The sequence below is a fragment of the Muntiacus reevesi genome, chromosome 1, assembly GCF_963930625.1.
Source record: "Muntiacus reevesi chromosome 1, mMunRee1.1, whole genome shotgun sequence".
NCBI lineage: Eukaryota > Metazoa > Chordata > Mammalia > Artiodactyla > Cervidae > Muntiacus > Muntiacus reevesi.
Genome location: NC_089249.1, coordinates 52,247,649 through 52,267,865, shown reverse-complemented (window position 1 = coordinate 52,267,865; position 20,217 = coordinate 52,247,649). Strand labels below are relative to the sequence as shown.

The following is a 20,217-nucleotide window of genomic DNA, read 5'->3' as shown; positions in this document are numbered from 1 at the left end:
CCACTGCCTCTGAGGCTAGGCTAGCAAAGGCTTCAAGCCCCTGCCCTCCATCCCACCACCGGCAGAAGCCAGGATGGGGTGTACAGGTGCCACCAGGGCCCCTCTCTCAGCGCTCCCCTCTGCAGCACCTCTGCACATAACTGGCTCTCAAGACCTGAGTCTGAACAGCTTCTCCTAGGAACCAGCTCATAGCTATCTTCACAACAGGCCCCTCCTGCTCCCAATTCAACCTGGAAAACTCAGCGACATCTCTGCACCCCAGTGCCTTCCTTGGATGGACCAGTGAGCAGGGTCTCTGAGGAGGCTTGGGTTCAGACGAGCCTGGAAAGCACCTCGAGGACATGAGACCACGAAGGGCCCCATGGACATGATCACATGACGTCACTACGGGCCACACGCATGGTGAGTATGTGCTCTTGGCCCTAAATCAGGACGTGAGACCTGACAGACACACGTGGACTTACGGGGACAGCAGGAATGTGGAGCAGACAGCTCCATCTGGCACACAACATACAACCTGGGAGTCCAGTCTCCCATTTGCAGTTTGTGTGGGTGGCCTCCTCATGAGGGATGAACCACCTACCCCCACCCCCACCCTAGGAAGCCCAGCCGCCAGCTTTCCAGGAAGATGGGACTCTAACGAGCAGCTTTGCTGGATGCTGGGCTCAGGTGAGGATGGAGAAGAAGCTGAGCTGCATGCACTGCCTTTCCTCTTCTCCTTCCATGCTGTCGTGAGGCCCAGACCACTGTCTGCATTCCTGCTGAGGACAACTTCAGACTTTCAGCTTAGGGAAGATGTAGAGGGTCCGAATATGCAAAGCATGGTATTTTCCCTTAGAAGATTGAGAGGAGCCATTGATTATGGAAACCAGCCACAGCGTCTTCCTTCAAGACCATGTTGACACTGGCCTGGAGGTGTTGGCTACAGGTGATGCTTGGCCCATGATGATGAGTGACTGACGCCAGAGCAGGCTCTTCTGATTGATCAGTTCAGGAGCCTCTTGTCCAGCCATGCTCCAGTGAGGAGATGTTTTGTGGGGGCCCTAGGGGTGATGGCAGGTTGGGGGGTGGCTATGACTCCATGAGTCAGATCCCAGAAAAGAGGACCATGAGACCTGGGGGCCGAACTGCATATGCAGGTGTGTCTGAAGCAGACCCAGGTCACCTGGCATAAAGGGGAGGGTTGGTGTGGGTGGAGAAACCACTGAAGACCCCAACTCAGAGGTCTCTGCTGATGCTGTTTGATTTCATCACTCAGAGTGGACCTAGAGCTTCTTGGCTGGCATCTACAAAGGCACATTTACGTCCCAACTATTCAGATTCAATGGTGCCTACCAAGCTGTGGGAAAGCAACAGAAATGACCAGGAGACCTGATTGCAGCTCCAAAGGGAGTGATGCTGAGGATCACCGAACAGGGGGAGGTCTGGGCTTAGCACTGGGTGGCAGGTACAGGCTTCTCACGGATGGACCAAAGTTGGCTAGAATGGGAGAATTCTGGGGTCACCACACTCAATGCCTTTGTTTTTACTCAAAGTCATTTGTTGAGCTATGTTCCATGAGTCATCTGCTGCCCCAGGGATGGGGGCAGGTGGTCAGTATGAGGCCTAGGGACCTCGCCCTCAAAGAGCTTATAAAGAAGCCAAACATGGATCAAATAACTACTTAATCGACATGGAATCACAAGCTACTTAAGTGTTTTCAAGGAAAAGACAGGGTGTCATGAAGGTCCCACCCACTCCCATGGCCAGAGGGCAGAGGAAATGTCCTCGGGCAATGACACATGAGCTGGAGGTTGAGCTGGAGGTTGAGCATGTGGGGAAGAGGACCCAGCTGGGTGGGTCCAGCAGAGGGGTCTGCATGTCCCACATGGAAGATGGCCTGCCTGGGTATACAGAGACCCCAGCTCCCTCATCTGCCAGCCTCATGCTCTCCTGGGTTTTGATTTGCTTCTTAGAAAAATTCCTGGAAGATTTGGGAATCCAGTTACTAATTCTGTTGGAATTGTGAGGAAGCAGAAGTCACTTTCAGAGAAAATTATTTGGGCTGCACCCAAGGAAGGCCTCCTGACGACAGACATCTGATGTCATATCTGCTTGTCCCTATTAGCATGTGTGGCTGTGAATCATCTGTGTCATCGAAACCAACATCATCATCATCATTGTTATCATCCTCATCTTCACCATCATCACCATCATGATCAATATCAGCACCATCATCACTGTCATCATCACCTTTAATATCATCATCATCACCATCATCACCTACAGTATCATCACCATGATCACCATCATCATCATGACTTTCAATATCATTATCATCACATCATCACTGTCATCATCACCTTCAATATTGTCAACATCATCACCATCACCTTTAATATCACCATCATCACCAACATCATCACCTTCAATATTATCACCATGATCACCATTATCATCATCACCACCATCACCATCAACATCACCATCATCACCACCACCATCATCATCACTGTCATCATCACCTTTAATATCACTGTCATCACCATCATCATCATCATCACCATCATCACCATCAACATCAACATCAAGTTGAGATGACTGGCCTTATTTCTGATCTACAGCAATAAGTTTGTACTAGCTAGAAACTGGAGCCATGATGAATCTCACAGATCACGTTTTGTGGCTTCACTTGGCTAATGAAGCAATGGACACTTTTTAATGGCCTAATATGGTTAGTGGCTTTCAAAAGCAAATATATTTAGAACTAGAGAGGCAATAGTTCTCTCTTGGGTTAAGGGGTAAGCCTGTCACCCAGAGGTTCAAGGGTGCCTGATGAAGGAAGGAAGAGCTCTTGCATGGATGGCTCCCTTCAGTCTCTAGCTTCATTACTTTTTTGCATGTTCTTATTAAAATGTCTTTACTCATTAGAGATTTTCATTTACTTTTAATTTAACCTTTCCATCTTAATAAATTTCTGCATCCCACAAGTGCTTCAGTAAGCGTGAAAGGAGGGTTTTGACCTGGAAGAGGGATAGTGGGTCCTCTGCTGCCTAATAAATTACAAACTATAAGAGTAATTAAAATATCAACCTTCACGTTGAATTGTTTGTATTAGAAAAATGAGCTGGAAAGAGGAGCTCAAAGGAAAACTATTTTAAAAATTCTGATATTAGGAGAAAGTAAATATGGCTAAATGGAGGCTACAGAAATAGCTCCAGTTTCCTGAGGACCCAGCTTGTGCTGAGCGCCATGCTAAGTGCTCTAACACACATCATTTCACTGAATCTCCGTCTTGAGCAAGATATATGAGCTGAGGCTTGGGTAACAGTGATGACTCTTCCAAGATGACACACCTGGAGCTGGAGTTAAAAACCAAGCCAACTTGGGGACTTCCCTGGTTGTCCAGTGGTTAAGAACGCACCTTGTAATGCAGCGGACGTGGGTTCAATCCCTGGTTGGGGAACTAAGATCCCACATGCCCCAGTGAAGAGCCCACACAACCAAAAATGAAATAAAATAGAATTAAAAGAAACAAGCCAACTGGACTGCAAACTCTCCACTATCAGCTGCTGTCTGTGCAAAATCAGCCAATGCTCCTTATGAAAGTCTGACCGCGTGCCGAGGCAGGTGGTGGCCCCACATGGGGCCTCAAAATCCTTCTCAAAAGTGAATCTCTCATGACAACGCTGATCAATGGGAAGTGACTGGATCAAGATTTGCTGCCCTGTATATGCTTCCTTCCTGCAGGTGATGACTGTCTCTGCCACAGGAAACCTACAATGCAGGCTTCTCTTGGCACCTGCCAGTGACAGATGCCTGGGCCTGCACTTTTTCTTCTGTTTTAAACATTTTGGGAAAAAATTATGAGATATACAAATAGAAAAGTATAAAACAGGAAGATGTTACTATGTACAATTTATCACAAAATGAAGCCATGTAACTGTCACTCCAATCAAGGAATGGAACATCGCCAGTTCTGTGAAGCCTGGATCATGCCCCTCCAGATAATAGCTCCTCCTCCATGAAGTTAACCACTGTATTATACTTCAATAACAAGTTAAAATGTACTTCACCATGTTAGTAAACAAAATCCTGAGTCTATCAGTATATGTAGAAAAAAACCACTCTGGTGGTTAAGCAGTTAAGACTCCATGCTCCCAGTGCAGGTGGCATAGGTTCAAACTCTGGCTGGGGAACTAGGATCCTGCATGCTGCATGGTGAGTGACCAAAAAATAAAATAAAATTTAAAAAACTCTTGAAACAGCCCATCCAAAATTATATAAAAAATAAAAAAATCACAAAATTCAGCATTTATTCCCTAACCTTTCACATTCTCTGTATTTTCCAATCTTTTGATTCTCTGTGCTTTATTCTCCAGATTTCCCTCTGAGTTCACCACAATTCAATAATTCCTTTTTCAGTCTGCCAAATCTTTCAATCAATTAACTGCATTTTCATATTTGGTACCGTATTCTTCATTTCTAAATCTTACATTCAGTTCAATTCCATATTTTCTGATTCTCTGGAAAATCACTGACCTTGTCTTTGATCTCTTTGTATACAGTAAATGTGGTTATTTTCAAGTCAATATCTGATAATTCCAAAATCCAGATCCCATGTGTGTCTGTTTCCATTGTTTATAGCTTCTTCTCCTTTTCATTCACATTGTCTTGTCTCATTGTGGACCTAGTTATTTTGTAGTTTGGGCTAGACTCTATTTTTGCAAAACTGATCTTTCAGAAAATTTGGAGAACTCTGATGATGTTATCTTTCTCCAGAGATGATTCCTATTGTGTTTTTGTCAGGCATCTTTTCCAAGTTTTAGAAAAGAGAAGATTTAGAGTATTTTGTCCAACAATTTCTAATTGTCCCCAGCAGGACAGTTAATCCAAATGACCCCGCCTGGCACTTCAGAAAGCAAAAGTGACCTGTGCTTCCTCAGGAAGAAACTCCCTGGGGAGGTCCCCTCATTATAGCTTTCCTTACTTCCCCCACCCCAGAACCAGGTCACTGGGGAAATCTTTGGCTATATGGATGTATTCTAAAGGGTTGGGAAGTCTCTGACAGTCAAATTCTCGTAGTGCTGGACCCTGGACAGGGCTTTTTGGAGTGAAGTTCCTAGAGACTGGCTGTGTGCGGAGTGACATGCTTGATAACAGGACTAAACAAGGGGGAAATCATGGTTGGGCTATGGTTGCTCCTTCTCTCAGAAAGGTGTAGAAGATGTGGGTTTCGGGAAAATTGAAGTGTCTCCAAGACTTTGGTGGCAAGTGAGATATACTCATTGTGAGTTATCAGGTTGGATGGATCCCTAGCGAGCCCTGAGGAGAGCTCACTAACTCTTCTCCCATTAAACACCACTGCACCAGGCAACCCACAGCTTCTTCTTGGCTGTCCTTTCTGTGGAGTTTAATAAAGAACCAGGCCTGTTTATCGCTGACAGCTTATGGTTGTCATGAATTAACAGCACGAATTAACCTTTCTATGTATGTTCTTAGGATTCTAGACTGACTTATTTCCCATTTGACTCAAATCACTAATGAATCAATAGAGATCTTGGCATGGATCAGATTTTCTATAGGGGGAAAATCTCCAAACATATGCTTAGTGGTTTTGTTTTAGAGATTTCAGACTTACTGGAAACCAAATGCTAGGCTATTTTCTCTCCTCCATTAATAACTGTGTGACCTTGACAGTCATGTTAATTTCTTGGGTCTAGGTTTCAACATTGTTAACATGAGGATATTGGATGAGAAAGCTGTCTTTGGCTCTAAATTTTGATGGGTTGTTATTTTCCAAATATCTTAAGAAAGATTCTAATACCTTTTCCTTCCTTCAACCACTACTGTTGCTTATACACAGTAAGTCTCCAATAAATGTGTGAAAAATAAATTAACATATACCTTGTAAATATAATATAGTATTATATTATGTCAGAAATAATATATATATATAGCTTATATAACAATATGATTTACATCTGATAACATTCTAGCTATTCATTTTATGATTTAAAAGTCAAGTGTACTTCCATTTCCAAAAGGAGGAACTGATACCAGATGAGCCCTTTCACCATAATCATTAAAAAACTGGACAAAAATATAAGAGGCAACTGTTTCCCACAAGTGGACATGAAGGATCTCAGGCTTGTGATCTCTGAGAGAATGGAAATTTGGAGGTGAAAACAGTAATCACTCTGGTTCTCTGACTGGGAATAGTTTCCTGACTGCAGTGGAAAGAGCAGACAGACTACTGCAGTCCCACTGGTCTGAGAATCTGGGCAGCTCTGGTGGGACAGAAGAAAGGAGACAGCAAGGCAGACAGGGGCCCCAGAAGTTTGTGTTGGGGTCCCCTGTGTGTCCATGCTCCTGCCAGAGTGGAAAAATCAAGTTAATGTCTCATTAAGACCCTGAGCAATCAACTGAATCATCAGAAAGGGTACATCTTAGGAGCCAGGACCTTACCCTGGAGTAAGATGCCCTCTAGACACATCCTGACAAGATCACACTCAACTGTGACAAGATCTGAAGGGGAAATGAGTTGGGAGGTGAGGGGCCTGGGCTTTTGCTTGATATTGACCAACAAGTGCAGAATTACAAGTTCATGGCAGGGCTGCCAGTAACTGAACTGTCTGCTGAAGGGTCAACACTCTTAGGAAGGTGGATGAATCCAGGTCTTTACAACATATGACTCATGATTCCAGTATTCAGAACAAAACCACCAGATACATAAAGAAATGGGAAAATGTGACACATAACCCAGAAAAAAACAGTCAGATGGGACTGAAAATGAGATTGCTCAGATGTTGGATTTAGCAGACAAAGATTTTAGAACAAATTGAAGACTGTTTAAAGAGTTAAAGGACAACATATTAAGGGATGAAAGGAGTATATGGTTCTAAAGAGAGAACAGAGAGGGAATTTCACAGATAAATGGAAACTATAAAAAGGAACCAAATGGAGATTCTATGACTCATTAAATAGGCTTAATGAAGATGGAAGTAGAAGAGGGAAAAGTAATGAACTGGAAGAAAAATTGATAGAAAAATTACAACCTGTGGACACAGAAAAGGACTGAAGAAAACCAAAGAAAGCCTCAGAGACCAATGAGATAACAGAAAATGGCCAAAGATAAGTATAATTGGAGTTACAGACACAGACGAGTGAGATTGGAGTGAGGGAAAATATTTGAGGAAATAATGGTCAAAAACTTCCCAAACTTGTTGACATCCAATTTATGGATGAATCTGAGCTGCTCAGACAACTCTAAGGAGAGCAAATATACAGTGAAGCCCTTCACAGTCCAGTGCTGAAAACCAAAGATAGAGAGAAAATCTAGAAACAGCCAAGAAAGAAACATATATACAGGGAACCATGGTGCGAATATCAGTGACTCAGAGAAAACTGAGACCAAGAGAAAGTGGAACAACATCTCTAACATGAAAGAAAAAGCTGTCAACCAAGAATTATATATCCAGTGGAAATATTCTTCAAGAAGAGGAAGGGCTGAAGACACTTTCAGATAATGAAAACTGAGATAATTCATCACCAGCAGACCTCTTTCACAGAAATACCTTAGACATGTCCTTCAGAGTGATGGGAAATGACACCAGAAGGAAATGAAGATCTACAGAAAGGATTAGACAGTCTCAGAAATGGTAAATAGGTGGGCAAATATAAAAGCTTTTGTATTTTTACTTTTTCTCATAATTTACTTAAAAGACAACTTACCAAAGCAGGAAATATTAACACATGGTGGGGTTTATAATGCTCATGTAAGTAGAAGATGAGATTGTTGGATGGCATCACCAATTAAATGGACACTAACTCGGGCAAACTTCAGGAGATAGTGAAGGACATGGAAGCCTGGTGTATTGCAGTCCATGGGGCTGTGAAGAGTCAGACATGACTTGGCAACTGAACAAGAAGTAGAAAATGTATAAGGCTCACACAGAGGAGAGAGTTGTGTTAGTCAAAGTGTACTATGCTAAGGCTCTTACATTTGTGATTGTACATGTAACATGTGTGAGTTTTACTGAATATAAATAATGCTTCAATAAAGTGGATTTTAAAAAGTTAAGTATGGAAGTATCCCCTTCCTTTCATTGGTCCCATTTGGAGCCTGAGTTCAGCAGACAGGGAGTTGGACCCATAGAAATACCAGGAGCTAAAATTTGCTAATGCATTTTACACACTGACCACAATTCTAAATGCTTTGCAAGCCCTTGAGTATTTAATCCTCACAACCGCTCCTTGACATAAGTGCAATTTTAACCCCCTTTATTGATCAATCAGGACGCAGAGGCACACAGCTTACAGATGGTGGCTCCGGGGACTTAAGCCTAAGGAGTGGGACCTCAATGCCAGCATCCGTGGTCACTCATCGTCTGGAGCTAGCCAGAGGGAACAGACCCGGTGTCACAGGTATTTGGGCTCATGTTCTTCAAATTGATCACTTCACGGGACACTGACTTCACTGTGTCTTCATCTCAGCTCCCCTCATTTTTCTTTCCAGCATTTATGGGTCACTTGTAAGTGTAAGTGGCCTTTACTATGACCATTATTTTAAATCAGGTGACAGTCACCTTACTGCTGGCCGTAATTTCAGGTTTGGGATTTCTACAGAAGGGCCAGGCATTAAAGAGAATCAATGACAGGGCTTCTGGACTTTAGGAAGCTCTGTCTCCAGTGTGACTGACACCATCTACCGCAGTCCTGGGCACAAGGCCAGGGTTTGGGGAACTGCCCTGTCTGGACTGATGGCCGTCATGATGGGAGCCCCCGAGGGTCATTCCCTGCCTGAGACTCAGGCTAGAATTAGTGATTCCAGAGAAGTTCTCAGCTCACTGCTGTTCTCTGTCACTGAGGCACAGGACGATACTGCTCAGAACTTCAGGACTGAGACAATTTAACCCTCTTGTTTCCCAGGGCGAAAACTGCAGGTCAGAGATTAAAACCATGCAGGTCACATGGCTGACCAGACTCAGCTCCCTGGTGTCCGCACTGCAGGCCCTTCGTGCTCCCACTCTCCTGAGGCCCTCAGGGAGAAGAGGACCACTTCTCCTCAGCCCATGTGGCCAGGGCTCAGGGACCACTGAAAGGCAAATACACCAACACCTGAAGTATCGCTTGTGCCCGTCTCGAGAGCCAGGTGGGCACCTGTGACCAGTTGTGTCTCCCCCAGTGGCAGAGGCCGGTTTGCTATAGGGGATGACCCTGCCCTTGAAAACGGCCTGAGTCCATCTCCATTCATGGCTCTGGGAGAAGCACTTGGGCTGCGTATGCCTGCCTGTAAATTAGGGCTAAAGCCCTGTCTTCCTGGACCACTGGGCCAACCAACCCACCAATGAAGCTCTTGGAGGCCAAGATCCTGACTCAGACATCCAACTCTGCATTTAGCAGGTGGTAACCCGGACATTTGTCACCACCTGCGTTTTGTGCTCAAATCGAAAAGGGACATTTTCCTCCTGGGGGTGTCTGTGCATCTCAGTAAACAGGTTAAGTTTCTCGGTCCCTATAAATTTTTAAGCTTCTTCAGGTAAGCATAAATAGTCACGACTTCCCTGGTTTGGTCGCTTGTGTCACTGACAGTAACTTATCCATCAGACTCCACTGCAACATGCCTGGAGCAGAGTGGACAAGCCTCAGCTACACAGCATGTCCTGAGAGTGTCCTGATTTCTACACCCACAGCAAGACCCACCCCTGATCCTCCGCCTCCTTGTGCATGTCTCCAGGGCCACAGTTATCCTACCTCTTCGTCCTGAGGTCCCAGATGCCCCTCCTTACCTACCCTTCAAGGCCTCTCTTCCTCCTCCAAGGAGTGCCACCTCCTTCAGGAAGCCTCTCCTGATCACTATCTGCACTCCCCAGAGTATGGAGTCCCCCTAGAGCACACTGGTCACAGAACTCATCTGCTTTTTTTTTTTTGCACATCTCTATTTTTGCTCTACACCATCATTTCTAAGAACATTTTTTCTTTGACACTTCAGTCTCTCTGAGAACACACTTAGTGTCTGACTCACCTCTGTATCTGTTGTGAGTCCTCTATGAAGTAGGCACTTGGTGGGTTTTGTTGAACAAATTAATAAATGACTCATGGGCTTGTACCCTCACCACCATCTCTCACCCTCTGTATCTGTGATTCTGAGATTCCATGGCACTTAATACATGTATGGACACAGAGAGTCACGGTAGCTTCGTGGGCGTGGGCTTTCAGGTCCCGCAAACCACCCAGTTAGCATATTTGCCATAGAAACAGTACCTGCGTGTTCAGCTACGCAGTGCACAGTTGCCATGAAGATCGAATAACACAGAAGAAAAAGCCCTTCAGAAACACTACAGAAGGTGCCCGGGAAGGAAGGTCTTTAGCCCTGGTGTCATTTGGGGGTGTTAGGGTTCTGCCCCCACCACGTGGAGCCTGTGCTCGGCCACGAGGGGCCAGTCCCCCCACAAAGACTGACCTGGCCTTTTGTAGACAATAGTGGGTGACAAGAATATAGTAGTGAATGATATAAAACCTGGTTGTTCTCGTGAGGTGAGGGGTGTGAAGTAAATAAACCAGGGAAGAGGGTGGAGGGTGACGCGGGGGAAGAAAGCAGAGGTGGACGGAGGACACAGCAGTGGGACAGGCCCCTGAGAAGGTGCCGGTTCTGTGGACACCAAGGGGCTGAGGCCAGCCGGGGGGCATCCAGATGGAAGTCCTGCCACGCGAGTCCTGTGACAGACTCACTGTCACCCGCCTTCTCATTCCCTGAGCTTGGCCTATTGAGTGATGGCTGATCGACCATGAAAACCCCATAATTTCAGCTTTGTTAAAAGGTCTTGGGTCTCAGCCGTCAGGTACACTTTCCATTCCTAGTGCCAGTAGTTAAGGCCAGGCAGAGGAAATCTGCTTACCTGTGCTGTGTGACTACATCTACACTCCCTCTGAGTTAACACAGGCCACCACTGCCCAGGGTCCCCCACTCCTGCCATGGCCCATCCAGGGAGTGCCCCCGCCCTGAGTAGAGACGGGACAGGCACCGTGCAGGCGTCAGAGAGTGCGGGGCATGTCTGGGCTTCCAGGAGCTTACAAGGTAACTGCAGAAGCAGGTACGAGGGTAAACTGTCGAAGACATTGGGGGTTACGAGCTTGGAACTCCTTACGGGAAGTCGTGCATGTGGCGGGGAGAGCTGGTCTGAGTCACGAACCTGGTCCCCCACTGTGGCCAGTTCAATTACTCTAGGGGATGTTCCCACCATTGTGTGCAGGTGTGGCAGGGACTGGACAGGTTAATAGAAGGTCCCCGTGTCCCCACAATTTTGCACCCAGGCAGGTTTCACCTGCCGAGCAGGACAACGTCACCAGGTTGGTGGCAATGCAGGTGTAAAGGTGGGGGGTGCAGAGCCCTCCCTGCCTTCCTGGCCTGGCCCCATCTCCAAGCTAGTCTGGCTGCAGCCTGGTTTGGGGACCCCCTCTGCCTCGAGTTAGAGGCCAGAAGCTGAGTGGATTGTGACACATCCCAGCACCTACATCCTATCTTAGGTTCAGGGACCACCAGTGAACAAGGAGTGGAAGAACTTCTCAGAAAGTGGACTGGGCCTGCAGCAGGTTGGGCTGGGCTTTGCTGGAGTGGATGCTGGGAGCCTGACCTTCTGTGTGTAGGGCTGGGGGCTGCTCTGCAACGGGGTGGGGTGGGGGGTTCCTGCAGGATCGGGGATGGGGAGCCGACTCCGGCCCATCCCCTGATGGACAGTCTTTCCCATGCCCATCTGCCCAACTCAGGCCAGCACCCTCCACCCTCAGAGAAAGCTAGCTCTCGCTTCACTAGGCGGCAGATCCAAAAATAGGGCTTCTGAGGCTGGAGACACCCCACGTGACATGAAAGGAGGAGAGGTTGGGAAAGGTGGCAAAATGGGACTTTTTGAACATCCACTGATGCTTTTCTGATTGTTCTTTGAAAAAAATACAGACGGTAGAGATAATCCTGTCAGCTTTGTGCCCTGAGAGCCTGGGGGATTAGCTCTCTGCTCTTCTGCTGCAAATGTGTTTGAATTCCCAGCCCAGGGGGCCTGGGGTGGGGGCCAGGCTGTGCAGATGGCCACAGGCTCTTCTCTGTGCAGCTGTCTCAGCCAGGGGGCACATGAGCAGGAGCCATGGTGGGTTTTAATGGACTCACATCAGAGCTGGGGTCTTTACAGCAAAGGGACCCATTCAAGGAAACCCTCCATTTATAGGAAACCAGAATCCTTGGCAACTCAGGATGGGTGAGCAGGAACAGTGGAGAGGTCACATGGCTGAGCGGATGAGCTACTTACTCGGGACCCCGGACACCAATCGCAGGGGCCGCAGCACACGGAACGCCCTCAGCGCCTTCACGTCGAATCCAGCACCCTTCCCTCCCAGGGCGTTGGCCCCATCGGCTTTGGTCGCTTGCTCTAAGATTGCGCTGAAAAGCCTGGAATAGAAGGAGAGAGGGAACATCAGGACGTCCTGCTTGCTTGGCGGGGCTCCGACTTCTCCAGGGATGCCAGGCAGTGGGATTTGCAGGCAGCTCCAGACAGGAAAGTCTGGGTGTGCTGGAGGGTCTGACTCTCATCAGATGACGGTACCTCAAGGCGGGTCCGGCTTGCCTGGAGAGGTCCGAACGAGGCCCTGGCAGCCCAGTGCCGGCATCAAGCTGTGCTTTCTGGCATCGGCAGCGTGGGCAGAGCGTCAGGCAGGCAGGGGCTGCTGCCAGGGCCCGTCCCACCTCGGTGCCCTCTGTCCCCCACAACGTCCAGGCTTGTGTGCCCGGGAACCACATTCCCTCCTGACAAGCCCCTGTCTTTGACCTGAACCTGGGCAGAAACGAAGGGTCCTACGGAAATTGATGCGGTGCCGCAGGTACAAGGATGGGAGACTGGCTTGGAACACACAGGTGTGTCTGGTGGACTGACGGGGACAAGGTTGACAGACGCGCATTCAAGAGAGGGCGGTGAGACGGGGCATGAGTGGCTTCCCTTTGGTCTGTTTTGTGCTTGGGGGCCCTGAGTAGGCTGCCTGCACAGTGGGGACTGCAGCCAGAAGTTCTGACGAGTCGCCCGGACCAAGTCTGACATCCTTCCTGCTCTAGGGTTCCTTCACCCTGGGTTGGCAGCTGGACGGTTCCCCGTGTTAGCTGGTGACGCCTGTGATCCAGGCAGGGGTGGCCAGGTTTGGGGGGAGCCGGGTCCTCTCTCCACAGAGAAGTCTTCTTTCTACTGAAACTGAGGAAAACAGTCTGCATGTCTATTGAACAACATCCCCAATCTAAACCAGATTTGATTTCTAGAATTTCCTGGAAGAAAGGAACACGCTTATTGATGTACAAGATGTCCACAAATAATATTCAGGGAGGGACTCAGAGACTGAACAGCCTTCCCCTTTGTCAACCCTGAAGGGGTAGAAAGTTTGGGACTGGGTCTGGAAGGTGTCCGCTCACGGAGGCCGTGTGCTGCTCCTCATTCAGACATCGTGGAGGCGAAAACACTGCTTCGTGCTCCTCGCCATCCAGGGCTGGGAGCACACGGGGATGCTTGTGGGGGGCTATCTCCAGGCGTTCCCCACCCCACCCCGCCCCGGACTGTGCCTGTCAGTTCCTTAGCCCAACATTCGAGACTGGACAACAGTCTCTGGAGGCCCCGTGAGCTGAGAGGCAGGGCCCATACTGGAAGGGAGATGGAGACACAGTGAAGACCCTTGAGGCTGGACTAGACGGTCAGAGTGGGTGCATCTACTGAGGGCTCCAGGATGCCCAGTGGGGGCGGGGCGGGCTGCTGGGCGGGGCAGGGGGCCGGGAGGGCTGCTGGGCGGGGCAGGGGGCGGGGCAGGGGGCGGGGCAGGGGGCGGGGGGCAGGGCGGGCTGCTGGGCGGGGCGGGGGGCGGGGCGGGCTGCTGGGCGGGGCGGGTTGCTGGGCGGGGCAGGGGGCGGGGAGGGCTGCTGGGCGGGACAGGGGGCGGGGCGGGCCGCTGGGCGGGGCAGGGGCGGGGCGGGCCGCGGGGCGGGGCGGGCCGCTGGGCGGGGCGGGGGGCGGGGTGGGTTGCTGGGCGGGGCAGGGGCGGGGCGGGCCGCTGGGCGGGGCGGGGGGCGGGGAGGGCTGCTGGGTGGGGCAGGGGGCGGGGAGGGCTCCGCAGGCACCTGGTGGGGGTGGGGGGGTGTCGCTCACAGAGACTCTGAGGTTCAGCAGCTGTGTCCCCACTGTTTCTAGGAGATGCTTCCACTTCCACTCCAAAAGGAATGGGGCACATGGGGGGTGGGCACATCCAGGTAAAGGGTTGGGAAGGGGGGGGCGGGGGGTGGGCATGGCAGAAGAGAGGTGATTGGGCCATGCCCTTCGTGGGGGGCGTGTGCCACATTTTGAGTTAGAAGGATGGGCCAAGATTGAGACTGGGTGGAGAACCCTGAAGACTTAGCAACTCGGGGAGGAGAAACCAGGTCCCAAGTGTGCGATCAGTGGGAAAAAGCCAGAGGGCCTCGGTGGACCACAGGTGGGCCGGGGCTGGCGTCATGGCCTCCGTGTTGTGAACAGTCAGCTGGAGGCACTTCTGCAAGGGTGCCAAGTCTGGACGCCTCTCTCCCTTCCTCAGTCTGACAGCCTGGCCTGGGCAGATGGGATTGGGATCTGGGCTGACCCGTGAGCCGTCCACTCTGCAGGAGGAGCAGAGTCCACACAAGCAGAGACGCAGCAGGGGCCCTGTCCGAGGTCTGCCCGTGTCTCCTGCCCCCACCCCATGCACAGGTGAAGGCCGCGGATAGGGCAGAATGTGGCACAGACCAAGGCCAGTCCATCCTGCAGACGGGAGAAGACACAACTCTCCCTGCGAGGCCCCTCTCCTCTGCCAGCCCCAGAAGCACCGCGTCTCAGTCCTGGGCTTTTCCTGCGAGTCTATGAAAGGTTCCCAGGAGACTCAGGGCTCAAGGAAGACGCTGAATTGAAAAGGATGCAGACGCGTGAGGAACAACCGCCCTAAAGACCTTCGCCATGGTTTGCTGAGTCAGTTCAAGGCACTCATCGGTCACTCTGTTCACCCAGTGTGATCAGGACCTCTTGTAGAGCTGCTTCCTCACCCGATGTCCACATGTGACTAAGAGCTCAGGAGCTTCCGTGTCCCTTGTGTCTCCAGTGTCCCTTATGTTACTGCAAAGTGCGTCACGCATCGGCCGGGCAAAAAGCACAGTGGTGAAAACCTTAACACCGCTCAGACACCTGCGAGAAGCCATCCAGATTCCCGGAGACAGGGTCTCGCTCCCATGTGGCCCTGACTTGCTTCGTCGCTTCCTGTGGGAGAGGCCAGACGCCCATGGGCTCCGAGCAGGGTGCTCTCTGGGGAAGCCACCAAAGCAGCGTCCGCCCCGGGTTGGCTGGAATGGTCCCCTAGATAAGAGCCCATTGGCACGCAGACCTGACCCCAGAGGCTGTGGGGCTGGAGACGGCATGAATGCCAGGTGGGTTTGACGTAGCGCCAGGTCAGTCCCGAGGTGTGGGGACCCTGCCCTGCATGGATGGACGAGTGGTAGGAGCTTGGTCAACCGTACCTGCATCTCCAGCAGCGTGTGCGGGCTTGTTTGTACCAACATTTGACAAAGACTCTTCCCCAAAGTTATTGATGCCTGACAAGGAGATCACGGCCCCAAGGCTTCCTGCAGATGCTGGCGCTGCTCTGCTTCTGAGCGTAGGTGGTGCCCGTCCTTCTCCTACACTTCTCCCCTACACTTCTCCCGAGAAGTGTGTCTGGTCCCATCCCCTGACCCTTCCTAGTCCTGTTTTCCTCTCACCCATCAGTCCCGGGCAGCCACTGAGTGAGGACCCTCAGTTGCAGGTAGGGGTCTCGGCCCCCGTGTGCCAGCCGCCCCTCCCTCACAGTGGCTGCAGGGTCACGTCCAGCCCAAACACACCTACTCTGCCTCACCTCGGGGGAGGCGTCCAGGAACACAGGCCAGGTGAGGCTGGAGATGGAATAAAAGACCTAAAATTGAGGCTTCTCCTTGGCTGCAGAGAGGACACTGGGCTCCAGCAGAAACCCTCGATTCACCTGTGTGTGTGTGTGTGTGTGTGTGTGTATGTGCAGGTATGGGCGTGCAGGTGGGAGTAGCACCGGACTATTCCAGGTAACAGCTCCCCTCCCTTTGCAGAAAGTCTGAATCCAGAGGGATTTTAAATAGATCCTCTGGTCTGGCCTGAAGCCCAGGGCCCTTATGACCAAATCAAAAAGACTCAGGTACGTGCGGAAGGGAAGGGGCCGAGGTGGCTGGCGGTGTGGGAGTTCGTACTCACCCGACAACCACGATGATAAAGTCTAGTAAGTTCCAGCCGTTGCGGAGGTAAGCGTTGGGGTGAAAGAGAAGTCCGTAGGCTATGACTTTTAAAAATGCTTCCACAGTAAAAATGATGAGAAAGAGATACTCCACCCGCTCCTAGGAAACACAAGTAAAGAGAGAAGGTCATCAGATGGGGGGGGGGGTCTGGAAAGTTCTGACCCCACAGGTCCCCCAAGCCGGTAGAGAAGGGGCCCCTCTGTGGTCGGATCAGGGGATGCTGGGAGGGACCCCTGCCACATCCCCAACCCCACAGTCTATTCCATAGGCACGCTCAGATCCTCTAGTCTTCTAGCCTTAAAAGGCAGAACTTAGGGTGGTGGGAAAACTGCACACCTTTGAGAAATCTTAATCAATGAACACCTGCTTGAACTTCTCAGGAGAGAACTCAGGATGAGAGAGCTGAGGGCGGAGTTGGAAGTGCAGAGAAAGTGCCACAGTTCTGAGTCACAAACCCAGAAGCTATAGCCCAGCCTCCTGAAACCCAGAACTGGAGTCTGGGAACCTCCACTGGTCAGGAGACAGAGGCAGCGCCCACGTGCTCCGACCTTTCCTTTGGAAAACAAAACTCTTTGTCCAAAGACCGAGACCAGGGCAGCAGGAGCCCCAGCGTTCCCAGGATGGGGTGAGCACTGGATGGGGGTGGGGTGGGGTGGTCCTCCTCCCTCTCCGCCCACTAAGAGAGCCCTGCTGTGGATGAGGCTCTGTTACAGGAGTCTACACTTGGTTTGGCTCCAGCCGACTCGGGGTTGATTCACCGTCTCCCTCCAGTCTCCGCCCCAGCAGCTGCTCTCCAGCGTGGAGCTGTCATGACCCCACCGGGTGGAGGCTGCCCATGGCCTTCACACATGGATGCTTGCTCTACAGGAGCCTTGGCCTCCAGGAGTCATCTGCTCAGACCTCAGACCCACTGCCCCTCCTTGTGGGTCAGGAGGAGCTCATTGAAGACCCCCAGGTCCCCACCCATGCTGTGGATGGGGCATCCTGGGAGGACACACCATCTGCAGCCCACCCAGCTGGTGAATTGCTGGCGCACCACAACCCCACCCCTTCAAGCACATTTTCCCCATCCCTGAGACACTGAGCCAGTAGTGGCCTTCCGAGCCCACCTCAGGGTTTGGGGATGCAAAGTTAAAAAGGGCAGAACCGTGGGCCCTATCCAGACAGACTGGAGGAGATCTGGCCGTGGGATCTGACCCGGCCTCCTCAGCACGTGGGCCACTGGTCCTCAACTCCAGGTGCCCCAGGGGCTTCTGGGAAAGGTCTCAAATGTGCGCTTCCAGGTGCCAAGGCCAGGAGACCCCTTCTGGACTCAAGGCCGAGCTGTTGGTGTCAGATGCATGCGGGGGCGGGCTCAGAGGGAAGCTGGGCTCATGGGGCAGCTGGACAAGTGGGTCCTGGAGAGTTTGTTGTCAGAGGAGAGCTGGGGCTTGGCTCCACCCACTGAAGACAGCCTCAGCCTGAGACAGAGCGTCCACGTCACGGAAACTGTCCCCAGGCAGGAGTGACGGCGTCCTGTGTACAACCACGGGGTCTGAGAGACAAAGGAACTCAGAGATGATCCGAGCTACCTCGCTGCTGGAGAGACTGGGACACTGAGAAGGTGAGGCCTGGGAGACACACACCTGGGACCCAAGACCTGCTGGACTTCCTGACCCAAGCCGCGAGGTCCATTCATCTCTCTGCCTCCCTGGTCCCGCTTATCCTCTAAGACACAAGCGGGACAAGACCGCTCAGGTTTAAGGGTCTGAGCCAGAGCTGAAAAGGGCCCAGAAGTCAGGAAGATGGATCCGGAAAAGAACCCAGGGAAGAGGCAGGTGCCAGACGCCAAGAAGCTCAGGCACCGTGATCTGTGTGGTGGGTGAGAGTGTGTGAATGTGTGTGTGAGTGTGTCAGTGTGCATGTGGAACTGCTCTTGTGAGCAGCGCTGTGTTCCCCCTGACGTTAGAGGTATGAGAGTCCTTACAGAATTCATTCCAACCCCCTCTTCAAAACCAAAAAACAAACAAGAAAGCGTAAGCAAGTGAAACAGCTTGGTCATCCTTTCAAAACACCATATGTTGCCATAGAAACATCCGGGGGTGGAGAATGGCATGGCTGAGGAAGCTGATGCCTTGGCGCCTCTGGGCCTGTGAGTTCACAACTCCTTGCGGCCTCCTCAGGCCTGAGTCCTGGGGATCACTGTGCCCTGAGGCTATGCTGAGGTTCAGCAGGGACCCCCTGTTTCTTTGACCTCCAGAACTGGTTGAAATGTGTGCAGACCCACTAAAGATAAGCACAGAGCCCTGAGTATCCACCTGTGATGCTGAGAATGTGCCCCAGCCTATGCGGGGTGCGTGGGGGCTTCCTGATCTGTGCCAAGGGAGTCCCGGTACCCAGGAAAGGCTGACATCCCAAGTGGGGGAAGCAGGAGGGCTTGGTCCCCTTCCACAGCTGTGGAGCCCACCAGGGCAGCGATGCCTAGACCCAGTCCTCCTGGCACTGCTTCCTCAGCTGTGAGGGTCTGGGGCTGAGGGTGGGGGGAGCCAGGGGATTAGCTGCCAGCTCCTGTTCTCCCCATCTGGATGGGGAAATAGCTCCCTAAACATTGTATTCACTGTCCCTGTATTATGCTGCTGCTCTGACTTGTGGATATAAACCATATGGTAGATGGGACAATGAATGCTGGGGCCACAGAGACCCTGGATGCAAGCTGCCTCTACCTGCTGGCCTGCCTGCCCACCCCGCCCCCGCCCCCCCGCCACTGACTCCAGCAGACACTGCTTAGCCATCACTGTGAACTCACCTGCTGACCCACATCACGACCTCAGCATCCTTCTCAACACAATGACCATTTATCCATTGGTGCCGACTTACAACCTGTCCCCTGCCTGCTGGATACACAGAGTGGCCATACAGTTTACCATCCAAACAAGGGCAGTTTGAGAGTGAAAGAGAGCCTGTGACTAATTCATGGGGACACAGTGTATGGGGGTTATCCCAGATGAGTTAGAGGCTGCGGTCACCCTAATTATACCTCAGTGAGGCTCCTAAAGCACCCACCCACTCCTTGTAGGTAAACCCACCTGAGAAAGCTTGAGAGCGTCTTCCTACAGGACGACCTGGGTGGGGGATGGGGGGACTTGGAGAAGGAGAGGGGGTCTTGGTGAGGAAGGACAAAGCCTGCCTGGTCACAGACTTGTCTGCAGAGGTGCCATCACCAATGGGTTGTTCCCCTCCCCCGCCCCGCGGTCCCTGACACCACCCCCCTGCTCTGGTAGCACCAGCCCATTACCTTCCCATGAAAGCCCGTGTCTGCTCCCCACCCCACCTCTGCCTCACAGAGAATAATCGTTTCTACAGTAGTTTAATGAGTCAGTTACGAACGCATTTGGGTGTCTTATGGAGGCAGAATCACCTTGTTTACTCCTTGGTAATTAAATCGGCTACATTTCATTTCTGTTTGGGGAGATTTATGGGCATTTTCTGTTTCTAGGTGGCAAAATTGAAAAATGAGTCTAATTACTGATGGATTTCCCCCAAGAAGAGAAGCAGAGAGCAGTATTTCACTCACTGCCAAGTTCACTGCGTCTTAGCACAAGGATGGAGGATGATGGGAAGGCTAGGGACCATCCAAGACAAGTGAGCAGAGAGGACGGCAGTGCAGACACTCAGGGAGGGGGGCCCTCTCTTCTAACGGCCGGGACTTGGCCACTAGCTGCTCTGGTTGGGCCGTAGAAACCTGACTGGTCCTCTCAGACAACCCCCTTTCCTAAGGGGAACCCCGTTCGTCCCTCAATAAACCAGTTGCGACTATGGGCTTTTTAGAGGCTGTGACACTTCAGGTGGAAAGGTCTGACCAGGTATGTCCTCTCAGTTGCTTTGTGACTTTAGCCAAGTAAGTCTTTTATTCTTTGCCCTCACATGTTCTCATTTAC

General features: G+C 51.3%; 1 protein-coding gene across 8 annotated transcripts in view; it reads right to left on the bottom strand.

The window, feature by feature from the left end:
* Positions 1–20,217, bottom strand: part of CACNA1C (calcium voltage-gated channel subunit alpha1 C) — a 390,058-nt gene that overhangs the window by 135,651 nt on the left and 234,190 nt on the right. For all 8 annotated transcript variants that reach the window (XM_065943172.1, XM_065943187.1, XM_065943201.1 and 5 more), the window contains exons 4-5: positions 16,260–16,399; positions 12,282–12,421 (exon numbers count right to left, since the gene is read on the bottom strand). In XM_065943172.1, coding sequence (XP_065799244.1) covers positions 12,282–12,421; positions 16,260–16,399 — 280 coding nt within the window. The remainder of the gene's footprint in view (positions 1–12,281; positions 12,422–16,259; positions 16,400–20,217) is intronic.